This window comes from Chiloscyllium plagiosum, unplaced genomic scaffold (assembly GCF_037043375.1).
Source record: "Chiloscyllium plagiosum isolate Xiang-an unplaced genomic scaffold, Cpla_swu_hap1 HiC_scaffold_11, whole genome shotgun sequence".
NCBI lineage: Eukaryota > Metazoa > Chordata > Chondrichthyes > Orectolobiformes > Hemiscylliidae > Chiloscyllium > Chiloscyllium plagiosum.
This window is the reverse complement of record NW_028270149.1, coordinates 81,781,856-81,796,131: the sequence shown is the minus strand read 5'-3', so window position 1 is coordinate 81,796,131 and position 14,276 is coordinate 81,781,856. Positions and strand designations below refer to the sequence as shown.

Sequence of the window (14,276 nt, the reverse complement as noted above, 5' to 3'; positions counted from 1 at the left end):
TGCAAATGGGAGAGATGTGAGCTCCAAATGTGCAGGGAATTTTTACTTCTTGTGACAGAAGCAGAATGTTCTAGTGCTGGTACCTGACCTATGATGTCAAACTTGCATCTCTGAAAGTAGAGCAAGAGATAGGCCCTCCACATGTCCAAGCAGAATAACTTATTGTTAGCATTTTATGAAAATAGCTGCAAAGTATATTATATCTGTGAATCACAGATTATAAACATAATTCTTGTCAATTCTGGCCAGTCAATTGTGTTAGTGGTGGGTTATTGTAGAAGCCATAAATGCACATGAATGAGTAGTACATTTAAAATGTTTACCAGGATATATAGCTTTAATCAAAGCCTGGTTTTGGATTTGAAATAATTTATTTAATAAAATGATTAAACAGAAATGTTGGCGATATGAATTAATTGGATAACGTTCAATGGATGAAGAAGCTTTTTTCTGGGTTTTGTAGTCCTACATTCTGGAAGTTCTGAAAACCTGGCCATAGTGAAGTGGGTCTTCGCTAGAGGTAGAAATCTCCTGGACACCTGAGTTCTGTACACTGTGCCCCTCTTCTTTGCAGCAAGTTACTGTCAGATATTGCAACGTCAACTTTCTCCATGAACAGAGGGCCTGATGGCAATCCTGTAGCGAATGAGCATTACACTGGAACTGGCAAAGGTAAGTAACACCTGTGTTTGGCAGTTTTTACCTCATAAGTATTCATGCTTCCTTCACTTGTTGGTTCCAGTGGAGTTGGACTTTGATAGTTCAGTTCCTAAAGCTACTGGCTGGTGTGGGACTCAGTCCCTTAGGCCAAGAACATGCAGATTTAAGTTTTGGCCTGTGTTTATTTGAGCTAGGAATATGGTAGTGGTACAACGAGGGCCAATAGCGACTACTGCTCATCCCGTCTGTGTGAGCTGAAGGTATTAAATTAATCCCATTTCCTTCTTTATCCTGCAGTCCTGTAAATGTTAGTGCTTCAGATATTTATCAGGTTTTCTTTTTCGAGGTCACTGTTCAATCTGCTTGCATTCTTTTAGGCAGAGTGTACCAGATCACAATTCACTGTGTAAAACCAGTACCACAGTTCAAAAGGACCATGGACTGCTCTTTCATTCGAGCGGGGGATGACTGGTAGTGAGTTTAAACTAAGGGTCAGCATGACTTAAGCAAGGAATGAGATTCAGAAGGCAGGGCCTGCAGAGTGACTTTGGTTAGTACAGGAAGTGAATCCAGGCTGTTGTCATTATTGCGATCCAACCAACTGAGCTATTTCCTGAACTGGTTACTTACAGCCAAGTTGCAGTTGCCAAGTTGGCTTCCTGCCACTGTAATCAACACCTTTTCAGGTAATCACTTTCAATTGATTGGCCTGTGGCACAGGAGGCCATTTAGCACATTGGGTGAGTACTGTCTTTCTGTCGAGCAATCTGGTCAGTGACATTCATCTACTCGAGTTTTGCAGTCCTGTAAGTTTACTTTTCCATCCAGTTTCTTTCAGAAATCATTCATTGTTTCTGCTTCCACCAGCCTTGTAGACACTGAGTTCCAAAGTCATTGCCACTTGCTGCATAATAATCGTCTTCTCATCTCTCCTGCACCTCCTGGTCAAAATTCTGGTCTTTTAACCTGCCTGTCGTTAGCTATTGGGATCAACTTTTTTTGATAATTTTGTGCAAATCTTTCCTAAATCTCTTGGCTGCAAGGGCAATGACACAGCTCCTTCCACCTAGCTTCGTGTTTTTGTTTGTACCATTTTGATTAATTTCCTTTGCACCCTGTCAAGAACTTTCACACCCTTCCTGAAATATGGCAAGCAAAACAGGACACGATACTCTAGCGGTGGCCTAGATCAAGTTTTACAAAGGTTCACCCTAATTTACAGACTTTCTTTACTAAATACTTTTATTTATGAAACCACAAATCCTATATACACTTTGCAACTGTCTCAGTCTGTTTGGCCACCTTCAAAGGTAAATGTGCATGGGTCCCCAGGCTCCACTGACCCTCTACGCTCTTTAGTATTGAATCACCCTGTATTTGTAATCTTTTCCAAACCTGCAGGAGTCCTCTACATTCCTCTCATTCTCATTTCTTGCACTTTCCAATTTCCTTTGCCTCATCATTAATGGCTGTGCTTTCAGCTAAGTTCCCTATCTAAAACTTATTCTCACATTTTGAGGGGTTTTTTTCTATAATATATTTTTATTAAGAAAAAATAGATTTTTAAATATTACAACAAATACAAAACAATGCAATTCAAAACAGTACAAAAATAGTGTGGGCGGCACGGTGGCACAGTGGTTAGCACTGCTGCCTCGCAGCGCCAGAGACCCGGGTTCAATTCCCGACTCAGGCGACTGACTGTGTGGAGTTTGCACGTTCTCCCCGTGTCTGCGTGGGTTTCCTCCGGGTGCTCCGGTTTCCTCCCACAGTCCAAAGATGTGCAGGTTAGGTGAATTGGCCATACTAAATTGCCCGCAGTGTTAGGTAAGGGGTAAATGTAGGGGGGTAAATGTAGGGGTATGGGTGGGTTTCGCTTCGGCGGGTCGGTGTGGACTTGTTGGGCCGAAGGGCCTGTTTCCACACTGTAATCTAATCTAATCTAATCTAATCTAATAGTACAAAACTAAACCCAAATAATAAAAAAAATCCCCAACCCACCCTCCTGTATGAATGTATAAACATATATAGAGAAATATAAAATTAAAAAAAACCTAAACTAGCTATTTAACTAAAATAAATACCTAACAACAAACAAATAAATAGTAATAACACAGCCCAGTCAAACAAAACACTCATACCTTCACAGTTCCTCCTCTATGGATATTGGACTCATGAAACACAATCGTTACGGCTATATAAAAGCCTTTGTTAGTGTGGCAGATAAATCTGTGTCCAGGTATTTCAAAAAGGGTTGCCATTTCTTGTAAAAATTCTCAGTTTTGTGGTGTACCATATTTGTGAGAAAATTCAGGGGAATATGCTCCATAACAATCTTCTGCCAACCCGACAGGCCTGGGGGGTTTTCGGATATCCAACCTAGCAAGATATTCTTCCTTGCACAGAATGTAAGAATATTGAAAGAATTTTTCTTATGCGAGTCTGCAGGAAATTAAATGGGTAGGCCCAAAGGGAGAGAAATAGGGTCCTTCTCCACCTCTACACCTAAACTCCTCTCCATTGCACTCACCACAGCGCTCCAATATGTTTGAAGCCTGTCACAAGACCAAAGACAATAGGTAAGAGTACCCGTACAGTCCTTGCACTTGGAGCATGCTGGAGATACCCCTGGTTTAAATTTTGACAAACGGTCTGGGGCTAAGTGGAGCCTGTGGAGAATCTTCAACTGGAGGAGAAAGTGAGGTCTGCAGATGCTGGAGATCAGAGCTGAAAATGTGTTGCTGGAAAAGCGCAGCAGGTCAGGTAGCATCCAGGGAACAGGAGAATCGACGTTTCGGGCATAAGCCCTTCTCTGAAGAAGGGCTTATGCCCGAAACGTTGATTCTCCTGTTCCCTGGATGCTGCCTGACCTGCTGCGCTTTTCCAGCAACACATTTTCAGTGAGAATCTTCAACTGTAAAGCATGGGTCCTATTGCAAACTGATATCTTCCTTGCATTCTCCCAAATATCCTCTCATGCCCCTGAAGAAATTTTAACACCAAGTTCTCTTTCCCACATCTTGCAGAGTCGATCAGACTCATCTGAGGTGGCACCCCCTAATTGGTGATATAAAGTACTGACAGAGAGTGTACTCTTAGCCCTTAGTACCCCTCTTTCTATGTCAGATTTGTATGGATCAGTCAAAAGTGTGGTCTTTTTTTGAATAAAATCCCTAACTTGAAAAAAACGAAAGAGGTCTCTATTTGGTAATTTGTACTTCCGTACTAACTGATCAAAGGACATCATTACGTCTCCCTCAAACAAATCACCTATGCAAGATATACCCCTAGCTGCCCAACGTTTAAATCCTGAATCTATCATACCCGGTTGAAAACCCGGCATACCCACTAAAGGTGTAAACAAAGATGATGTTTTGCCAATATTACCTTCCCTCTGCCGAATTGCCCTCCATGCTTTAACAGTATTGATGACTATTGGGTTATGGCCATATTCCCGAACTGTCCTCACCTTGTCCAAAAACAGCAAACTGGTAAGGGGGCACCTTGTTTGGGAGGCTTCGATATCTAGCCATATTGAAAGAGGGTCCCCACAAATCCAATCACTCACGTAGGTTAAAAGCGAGCTTAATTGGTAATTTTTAATGTCTGGAAGGTCTACTCCCCCCAATCTGTGAGGCAACTGCAGTTTGGCTAATTTAATGAGGGGCTGTTTACGGTGCCAGATAAAGGAGCTGAACCAACTGTTCAGCCTCCTGAGTGTTTGTTTATTGAAAATCAGGGGGAGCATCCGTATAGGGTATAGCAAACGAGGGATAACATTCATCTTAATAAGCACTATCCGACCCAACCATGAGACTGGAAGTGCCTCCCATCTTTGGAGATCTTGTTTAATTTTTCCAAATAATTGAATAAAAATTGGCTTTGAACAGCCAATCCAGAACTGGAGTAATGAATATGCCCAAATACACAAAACCCCCTGTGACCACCTCAATGGGAATCTATAGTCACTCTTAAGAGCCAACTCTTTCATAAGACCACCCATAGGCATAGCCTCTGATTTAGCAAAATTAATCTTATACCCTGAAAAAGTGCCAAACGTGTGAATACATTGTATCAGGCAAGGCACTGAAACTGCTGGATTTGTCAAGAAAATTAGAACATTGTCTGCATACAGCGAGATCTTATGTAATTTTGACCCCACTTCTGGAGCTGATATATTGGGATCCCCACGAATGGCCTCTGCCAACGGTTCAATCACTAACATAAAAAGTAATGGTGAAAGGGGACAGCCCTGCCGGCTGCTCCTAGAAATATTAAAATTGCTTGATTGTACCCCCTTGGTAATGACCGCCACGAGAAGTACACTGTAGAGAACCTTTACTCATCTTATGAAAACTTTGCCCAGACCAAACCGGTCTAGGGTATAGATAAGGTACGGCTACTCAACTCGGTCAAATGCCTTCTCTGCATCTAAAGAAATCACCAATCCCTGTATTGACTGCTGTTGGCATGCTTGAATTACGTTAAGTAGCCTCCTAACATTATTGGAGGATCTGTGACTCTTTATGAAGCCCGTCTGATCCTCTTTAATAATAGAGGGTAACACAGTCTCCAGCCTTAACACGAGACCCTTAGAGAGGATCTTAAAGTGCACATTTAAGAGCGAGATGGGCCTGTATGAAGCACAGTCTTCCGGATCCTTCCCTATTTTAGGGATAAGTGGACAGTAAGGATTGGCTTCTCTCAGAGATGGTGGGAGACAATCATGACTGTATGAATCATTAAACATATTCAGCATTGAGCCTGACAGTATACTTATAAATTCCTTATATAATTCACTGGGAAGTCTGTCAGGACTGGGCGCCTTTCCACTCTGAAGCTGCCTCACAGCTTCCTGCACTTCTTGCTCTGATAATGGGGCATTGAGAAAGGACTGTTGTTCGGGAGTCACACCCGGGAGCTTCAGATCTCTAAAAAAGGATTCCATCTTGGCCTGCCCCTTCTCACAATTCTCAGACTGACATAACTTAGAGTAGAATCTCTGGAACGCCATATTAACCTTTTTAGAATCACATGTTAGGTTCCCAGACCCCTCCCTAATCGCTGTAATGGTTTGTAGGGCACTTCTCTTTCTGGCAAGGTATTCTAAGTATTTGCCTGGCTTGTCACCATGCTCGTACAACCTTTGCTTTGCAAAAGCCAGCTCCTTCTTTACCGTCTGCGTGAGCACGGAGTTTAGTATAGACCGCAGTGCCGTAATCCTCTGTAGTTTGACCAACGAGGGTCTGTCAAAATAGGCCTTCTCGGCTGCCTTCAACCGTGCTTCAAGGAGATGTTGCTGCTCACCCTTCTGCCGCTTCCTACTGGTGGAATATGAAATAACTAACCCCCTAGCATAAGCTTTGGCAGTTTCCCAGAGAACACATGAGCTATCAACCGAGCCTATGTTGATGTCTAGGAATGCCAGATATTCCCTAGAGAAATACTCCACAAACTTACTGTCCATGAGAATAAAGGGGTCTATTTGCCAGTACCTTAAATCCACTGTAACATCCTTAATCTTAACCATGAGATACACTGGAGCATGATCAGAGTTGGCAATATTACCAATCGTACAGGATGCCACCAGATCCAGGGTTACCGCAGGGGTCAGAAAAAAATCAATCCTCATGTGACATCTATGCGGATTGGAGAAAAACGTGAAATCCCTACCTGTAGGGTGGAGATACCTCCAGACGTCCACCAACCCTAATTCCCCACACAGACCCAATAACTGTTTAGTTTGTGCAGAGGGTATCGAGGGACCTTTAGGCAACCTGTCTACTGTGGGGTTCATGAGGCAGTTAAAATCTCCCCCTATAATGATGTGTTGAGACTGGAGACTCATCAGTTTAGAAAAAGCATCTAAAAAGAATTTAAGAGCATGAGCTGGGGGACAATAAACATTTAAAACACCATATTCTTCCCCATTTATCAAGGCTTTAAGAATTACAAACCTCCCGTATGTGTCTTTAACACATTCCAACAATTTAAATGAGAGATTTTTCCTAACCAATATAGCCAATCCCCTACTTCTGGTATTAAATGATGAAAAATAAACTCAGTCAAAGCCATGCTGCTGTAATTTTAGATGTTCCTTGTCATCCAAATGTGTCTCCTGTGACAAAGCAATATCCACCTTCTCCTTTCTAAGACTCAAGAATACCTTCTTCCTCTTAATTGGTGAGTGACTTCCCTTGATATTCCAGGTACAGCATTTAATCAAATCATTAGCCATAATCTTCTGCAATTACATTTAAATTCCAGAGAGGGGGAACCCGAACCACAAATTGCTGAGCCTTACTGTCGCATGGCACACCAAATATAAAAACTACATAAACTAAAACCACTACATTTAACAAACACACAAAATTATTAAAAATAAAAAACAACAAAAACCAGAAAACAAACCAACATATAAAGCACCAATAGCGCTGAGTAGGGGAACTCACACCTTGCCCGGAGGGGGCAACTACCTGTCCCGAGCTGCCCATAAATATGCATCTAACCATCTCAGCCACCTTCACTTCTCCTAGCTAGAGCTGCATCGCAAGCACAAGCTAAAAAGAATAAACACCCCACAGAATATCAATATGAATAAAAAAAATTATTTGAAAAAAAAGGGGAATAAATACCCCACCCATCCTTTGGTAGGTCCTAACTTAGAAATTTAAAATGTACATCTTAACCACTGCCAGACATAGTTTGAACCAAATTATTATCAATAGGGGGGAAAAAAAAGGGAAAAACAAAGCTCCAATCGGATTTCCTCCATTTCTTTTACAGAATGATAAACACATACCCAAGCAACAATATTTATTCGTACTACAATTGTTTAAATTAGGTTAGTTTGTCCACAAAGTCTCTTGCCTTCTCCGATGTGTCAAAGAGATGCATGGATCCATCTAAGGTGATCCGAAGCACTGCCGGATATCTCAGGGAGTACTGAATCCCAAGCTCCCTCGGTCTTCTCTTGACACCATCATACAATTTTCATTTCTGGATCACCGCCGCTGAAAAGTCCTGAAAGCACATGATCTTAGACCCCTCATAAATTAGGGCCTTTGGATCCTTCCCCTGGAATCTGGAAGCCTCCATGACTCTCTCCTTATCCCTGTAATGATGGAACCGCACCCCGAAAGGACGAGGGCGTTGACCCAGACCCGACCTCTGCGCTGCGACCCGGTGAGCCCTCTCTATCTTCAATCCTCTCATGAGAGCCTCCAAATCAAGGAATTTCGAAAGCCAATCTTCAACAAATTCCGCAGGCCGCTCACCTTCCTTACCCTCAGGCAGACCGATGATCGGAATGTTTTTTCTCCTGCCCCTGTTTTCAGGAACATTCACTTGGTCACGCAAATTACGAACCTGCCTCTTCAGGGCTTGGATCTCATCCTTGAATGAACTGGCATCAGCTTCCACCGCTGTGACCCTGTGCTCCACCTCATCCGTCCTCTTCTCCAGGTCTCCCCGCTGCTGCTCATGCTCCTGCAGCATGAGAGAGACTGGAGCCAGCTTCTCTTCAATCTGTTTCCCCAGCATCTCGCGAGGTTTCGAGAGCTGGTTCACCAGGTCCTGGAGAGTAATCGGCTCCGAGGCTGCTGCAGGCTGAGCTGCAGGCCCGGCCTCAGATGCTCCTCCTCCCGCTTTAGGCATTTCTGGACAGCTGAAAATACAGGTAACTCAATTTTTAAATGTTTCTTGGGGCTCCACAATCTTTCCAATGTCCCAAGAAATTCTGATGACCTGGGTTGGGCGGGTTAAAGGACCATCCTGCTCCTGCTGCGATGCAAAGCTCTGCAGTGTGATCTTCTCAGATCACTGCCATCTTAGATCCCCCCATTTTGAGGTTCTCTAAACTGTTACTTTGAACGAGGCCATGGTAATCTATTTAACATGCTTATGCAGTTCAATGTCAAAGTGTGTCAGACATTTCTGTAAAGTGCCTTGGTGTAGTTTGCAATTTTAAAGATGCTATGTAAATGCAAGTTGTTATTGTTCCGTTCCTTGCAGGAAGAAATATTGTTTGTACTCAATCAGATCACTTGGTGAATGTGCCCGAGAAACACAAGCAAGTGGTCAGAGTAAGTCAACTTCATATGGTGATAGCGAGTCTCTTTTGACAGGAAAATGCAACATCAGTAAGATGAATTTCTCAACTTAGGTCTGGTTATTTATTGTCAGCTATGGGAAAATAGTGGCGTGTTGGTAATATCTCTGGCCTAATAATCCAGAAGCCCAGTGTAATTCAGGCGCAAGTGTTCAACTCCCCTTTCTGCTACAGTAGGCATTTTAAATTCAATTCATTAATTAGAATATTGAGTTGAAAAGCTATCTCAGTAAAGGTCATCATGAAACTATCTTCGATGATAAAACCCCAGTTCACTAATGTCCTTAAAAGAAGGAAATTGGCTCACATGTGACTCAGACCACAGCGGCGTGGTTAACAGTTTTCTGAAATGGCCAAGTGAGCCACTCAATTCCACTTGTTCATTACAGAAAAGTCAAATGGATTGCATTGTGCAAGATCACCATCTTGGCAGAAATTCAGGATAGGGCTGGCAATGCCCACATCCTATAAAAGAATCGTATTAAAAAGATTTCCTGTTCAATTCCTACTGTGCAGTCATTTAACAGGCTACAGCCTGTGTGTATGATTTGTCTTGGCACTCTGTGCCTGGATAGAAGTAAAGTGGAGAGGGTTTTTGTTACGCAAAACCCGTGTTAGGAGAAGAAGCTACAGATGTCAGGGACAGGAACTGATGGAGTTGAAAGCGTCAGTGAGGTTTAAGGTGACATTTACACGAGATCAGCATTTGGTCTTGAGAGACCCATGTGTCTGTGGAAGTATAATTCAACAAGGACACCACTCCTTGAGGAAGACCTGGAGAAAACTTTGTGAGAGTACTTTTGCTGGTTTAATTGGTTTGAATTTTATTGCTCCCCTGCCCCCACCATGACAGAGTTATGAGCAGTTCATCCAGCTTTCTCCACTGGAGCCTTGCATCCTGTTCCTTGAAGGAGGACACTGGCGGGAAATCACCGTTCGCACCAATAGGAAAGGAGATACGATGGCTATTGTCTACTTCCATCCTCAGCATCTAGAGAAGGTACTGCTCAGCCAGGATTGTTCACTGTCAGTGAGTAACTCCAGTACTATGGGTGCGATCTGATCATTGTGCACATCACATATTTGTTGCCTTCCTCACATTATAGAGTGTAATTTCCCAGGTGCATTTCCCAACATGTTGGAGGAGATTTTCTTTTTAAAAATGTCATCCATTGGTTGAGGGCATCACTGACTAGGCCAGCATTTATTGCCTGTCCTTAGTTTCCCAGAAGACTGTTAAGAGTCAAACACATCACTGTGAATCTGGAGTGACACGTAGACCAGACCAGATAAGGACAGCGGTTTCTTTCTCGAAAGGGCATTTGTACGCCAGGTGGGTTTTACCAACAATTGGCAATGGATTCATGGTCATCATCAGACTCCTAATTCAAATTCTAGCACCTGCCATGACAGGATTCAAACCTGGGTCCCCAGAACATTGCCTGGGCCCTTGGATTAACTGTCCCGTGGTAATATCGTTAGGTCATTGCCTCTCTTCTATACCTTGTAGCTACAGGATCCAACTTCCTACACACTGTTCTAGAACATAGAACATAGAACAATACAGAACAGAACAGGCCCTTCGGCCCACGATGTTGTGCCAAACATTTGTCCTAGCTTAAATTCTGAAGGAGAGTTGTAGGAGAGCAAAACCAGAGTTTGCATTCATAAAGCACCTTTCCCACTTTTGGAGATTCTAAAATGCTTTGAAGTCAGCAAAGTTCTTTTTGAAGAGTAGCCATTTGACTTTGCAGGAAACATGACAACCATTTTGGGCACAGCACGTTCCATGAACAGCAATGTGTTTGTGATTTCTAGAGCTGTTCATTGAAGGATAAATGCTGAGCAGCAAAGGTGGCAATTACTCTGCTTTTTTCTGAATAGAGCCATGGCAATATTTTGTTTTGTTTGGACTCGCCTAAGCAGGCGAGAGGGCTTCAGTTTAACAGCTCATGAAGGCTACCTGAAAAACTGTTCCTCAGACTTTGCAGTGCTCCCTAAGTACTGCATTTGAGTAGCAGCCTGAATTTTGTACTCGGGTTTCCTGTGGGGCTTGAACTTATCACCTTCTGAGTAAGCAGTGCAAGTAACACTGCTGACCAGTCTATATCTCTGCCTGACTGACCTTTTGTGTTTAATTGCTTGTGTATTTTAAGCTGGGCATGGTTTGTTTCCACCATGTCTCTCTCTCGGGTTGGTTTGGCTTTTCTATGAGTTAGCTTCTGCATAGCTCATAAACTGGATGAAACAGGAAGTGTCGTCAACTTCTCAAAACCTACTCTCAAATAATACAAAACTGCCACAAGCGTTCTAAGGCCTAAGAAATTAGCTTCGGTCTTTTTGGATACTCTGCTTTTTTGGGGTGTGTTTGGTCCAAACATTAAAAGAGAAATCTTTTCTCTTTTTGGTTAGGAATTCTTATCCAAACTGACTGTTGAGGGGAGGGGAGTTTGAGAGGAGATCTCATAGAAACTTACAAGATAATGCAAGGCTGAGAAAGGGTGGATGCTGGGAAGTTGTTTCCATTAGGTGGGGAGACTAGGACCCGTGGGCAAATTAGAATGGAAATGAGGAGACATTCCATCAGCCAGAGAGTGGTGGGCCTGTGGAATTCATTGCCACGGAGCACAGTGGAGGCCGGGACATTAAATGTCTTCAAGGCAGAGATTGATAAATTCTTGATCTCGCAAGGAATTGAGGGCTACAGGGAGAGTATGGGTAAGTGGAGTTGAAATGCCCATCAGCCATGATTGAATGGCGAAGTGGACTTGATGGGCCAAATGGCCTTACTTCCACTCCTATGATTTATGGTCTTATGGACTGATGATTGAGAATTAAAAAGAGATGGGATGCTGTCCTTTTCCACTTATTTGTTGGAAAGGTTTGGCAGAATTCAGGAAAGACTTGCAGCAACGTGATGAATTTGGTAATTAGTTATACTATGAGTGAAGGCTTTTGGTCAACATAGAGGATGAAATATATGGTGATGTAGGCTGTTCTGGTAGAGTTTTGTTTGTTCGATTTTTTTTACAGGAGGAAATTGCCAAACATCAGAAATCACTGGTGGAATATTTTACCATTGGACCAGGAGCTGCGTGTGAACTCACCTCTCTCTACTTTGAAGAGAAGCATTTGTTCTTCGCTGTGAACCTTGCAGATGGGGAGAAGCAATGTGTAGCCATATGATTGCAATTCCATACCATCAGTAAACAGCTCTCCTCAGTTTATCATTTCAGTCAGATGTCTGGCTGCAGGAGAGTCCCAAGTGAAATCAGCCAGTTCTGCATGTGTGCTAATCTGTGACATACAGCCAACCAGTTAGTCAGCACAAACATTGCTCTGGCTTGGCAAGTCTTGTTAGAATTAGTCACTTGGGCAGCAGGAGTGGGAGATTGTGATGTCGCTACACCTGGCATCTCTACAAAATCATCCTGCAGTCACAAATTGCTGAAATATCCCTTCCAAAAAAACCCTGAAGTTTTTACATGGATGAGAGCAGATAAAACTAGTCATATGCTATAAGGGATTTGTAATCATCTTCAGGTGACATGGGAGTTAGTACCCTGTTAATTAGTTCAGTCAGTAGGCTGAACTATAAATGCAGCTTGTCAAGTTGGACTAATATTCTGAAATTTTGTTCACTACTCGAGAATTGGGGAACAAAACTTCGCAGAACTTTATCTTCTGCGAGTGTTAGCTGCCACGTCAGGGGAACTAAAGTTTGGTCAAGGATGAGGTACTTTTGAAATGCACTCAGTGTTGTAAGATGAAAACTCAGGATGTGTGAAGGCTGCAGGGAACATCATTTTCCTGTTGCTAAACTCAGTGGCTGGGCAGCTAACCGTTAAACTTTCTTAGCTATGTGTTAGATAATCTAGCTAGACAACCTTTACATCATTAATCCTCTGTTACCTTTGCCCTCATTTTCTATGAGTTACTGCTATTGCAGTGTTTCTGATGCTATCAATTTTATGCCACTGAGGCATGCAGAATGATGGAAAGCACAAAGCAGAACTCAGAATGCTGCATAAACAGCATAAATGATATTATCCCCTTGCTTGTACAGAAAAGGCAAACTTATAGTTGTCAAACACAAATGAATAGATATCAGTGAGCCAGAATTATACAGGAATTTGGAAATTGCCTTGGTATCGACTCTTGTCGACGGAAACAATGTAATAGCATGCAAAAACACCATTCAAACAAGACTAAGATAATTTGTGCTGTTAGTTCAGACAGTAGCCTGAACATGGATGAGAGCAGATAAAACTAGTCATATGCTATAAGGGATTTGTAATCATCTTCAGGTGATATGGGAGTTAGTACCCTGTTAATTAGTTCAGTCAGTAGGCTGAACTGTAAATGCAGCTTGTCATGTTGCACTAGTATTCTGAAATTTTGCTCACTTTTGTGATGTTAGATAAGAGGTAGATGTTGACTTAGCCATTGCAAAAATTCCTTACTTTCTGAACAGTGCCATGGACGTTTGAAAACATCTGATGTAGCAGACAGGGCCCCTGTTGAATGACTCATTCAAATATGGGTAGGTATTTATGAACTGTGGTGGTATAGTGGGCTCCACTTCTTTCCTCTTCCTCTAATGAGACAGTTTCTGTTGTGAATTGTGTGTTTTCACTGACAGTACAATGACTCCCTGTCTCTATAAGCAGTCACCCTATTAACTCCTCTGGTGGTATTCCCTGTATATACAAGGAAGTATTGGGTCTGACTTGCCAAGTTTCTCCAGATGCCTTCTTCCAGGTGAATTCTGAGGGAGTCCTTTATCAAATGGTTCGTGACCTGATCAGAGTGGATGGTGACTACATTGTATTCGATATCTGCTGTGGTATATGAGAGATTATGCTATGTGTAGAGATTGTTTGATGATAGTGGAAAAATACTTTATTTTCCCAGTTCGTTTTCTCTTTCATCTCTCAAGATGCCCTACCTATTTGGTTATAAAAGGATGATGATTAATCCACTTTTGCTCCTATATCTTATGGCCTAATAATACTGCTGCTTTAACCTATCAAACAATGAGGTTGGTTTGTATGAATCACCTTATCTTTTCCTTTCTCCCATTATAAAGATAAATTGGTAAAAACCAATAACTGAGCATTTCTGGAGGCTCACTTAGTCAAATCCAGATTCAGTGGTTATTCCAATATCTGTTTTCCTCTCAGTGATCCCCTTGTCCTGTCTTCATTTCTGAAGGCATTTACTAGTCCTTGGTGATTTAAAGTTTCAGAAGAACTAGTTGTCCCCTTGTAACTGACTGGATGGTGACTATCCACAATCGATGCACTCAGGTGGGGCCACCAGTGCCAAACCCACTGAGAATTCACATTCCACCTCCCAGCCCACATCAGGTAGCCCGGCAATGCACCAGTTATAGCCAAGACCAAAACTCCTCAGACAATATTGTTTCTCCTGTTGCCCAGGAATATGGGTCCAGACTGTCTGCAAGTTGAAATATGTAAAAGTGGAACCTTCCTATATCTGTGTT

General features: G+C 42.5%; 1 protein-coding gene across 1 annotated transcript; it reads left to right on the top strand.

Moving 5' to 3' along the window:
* The first annotated feature begins 579 nt into the window (after positions 1-579).
* Positions 580-12,013, top strand: LOC122557470 (tRNA (uracil-5-)-methyltransferase homolog B-like). The gene is made up of 4 exons (XM_087991797.1): positions 580-672; positions 8,674-8,744; positions 9,624-9,770; positions 11,804-12,013. Exons 1-4 carry the CDS (start codon positions 612-614, stop codon positions 11,954-11,956), a joined length of 432 nt encoding a protein of 143 aa, XP_087847923.1. The 5' UTR covers positions 580-611; the 3' UTR covers positions 11,957-12,013.
* Positions 12,014-14,276: the final 2,263 nt, after the last annotated feature.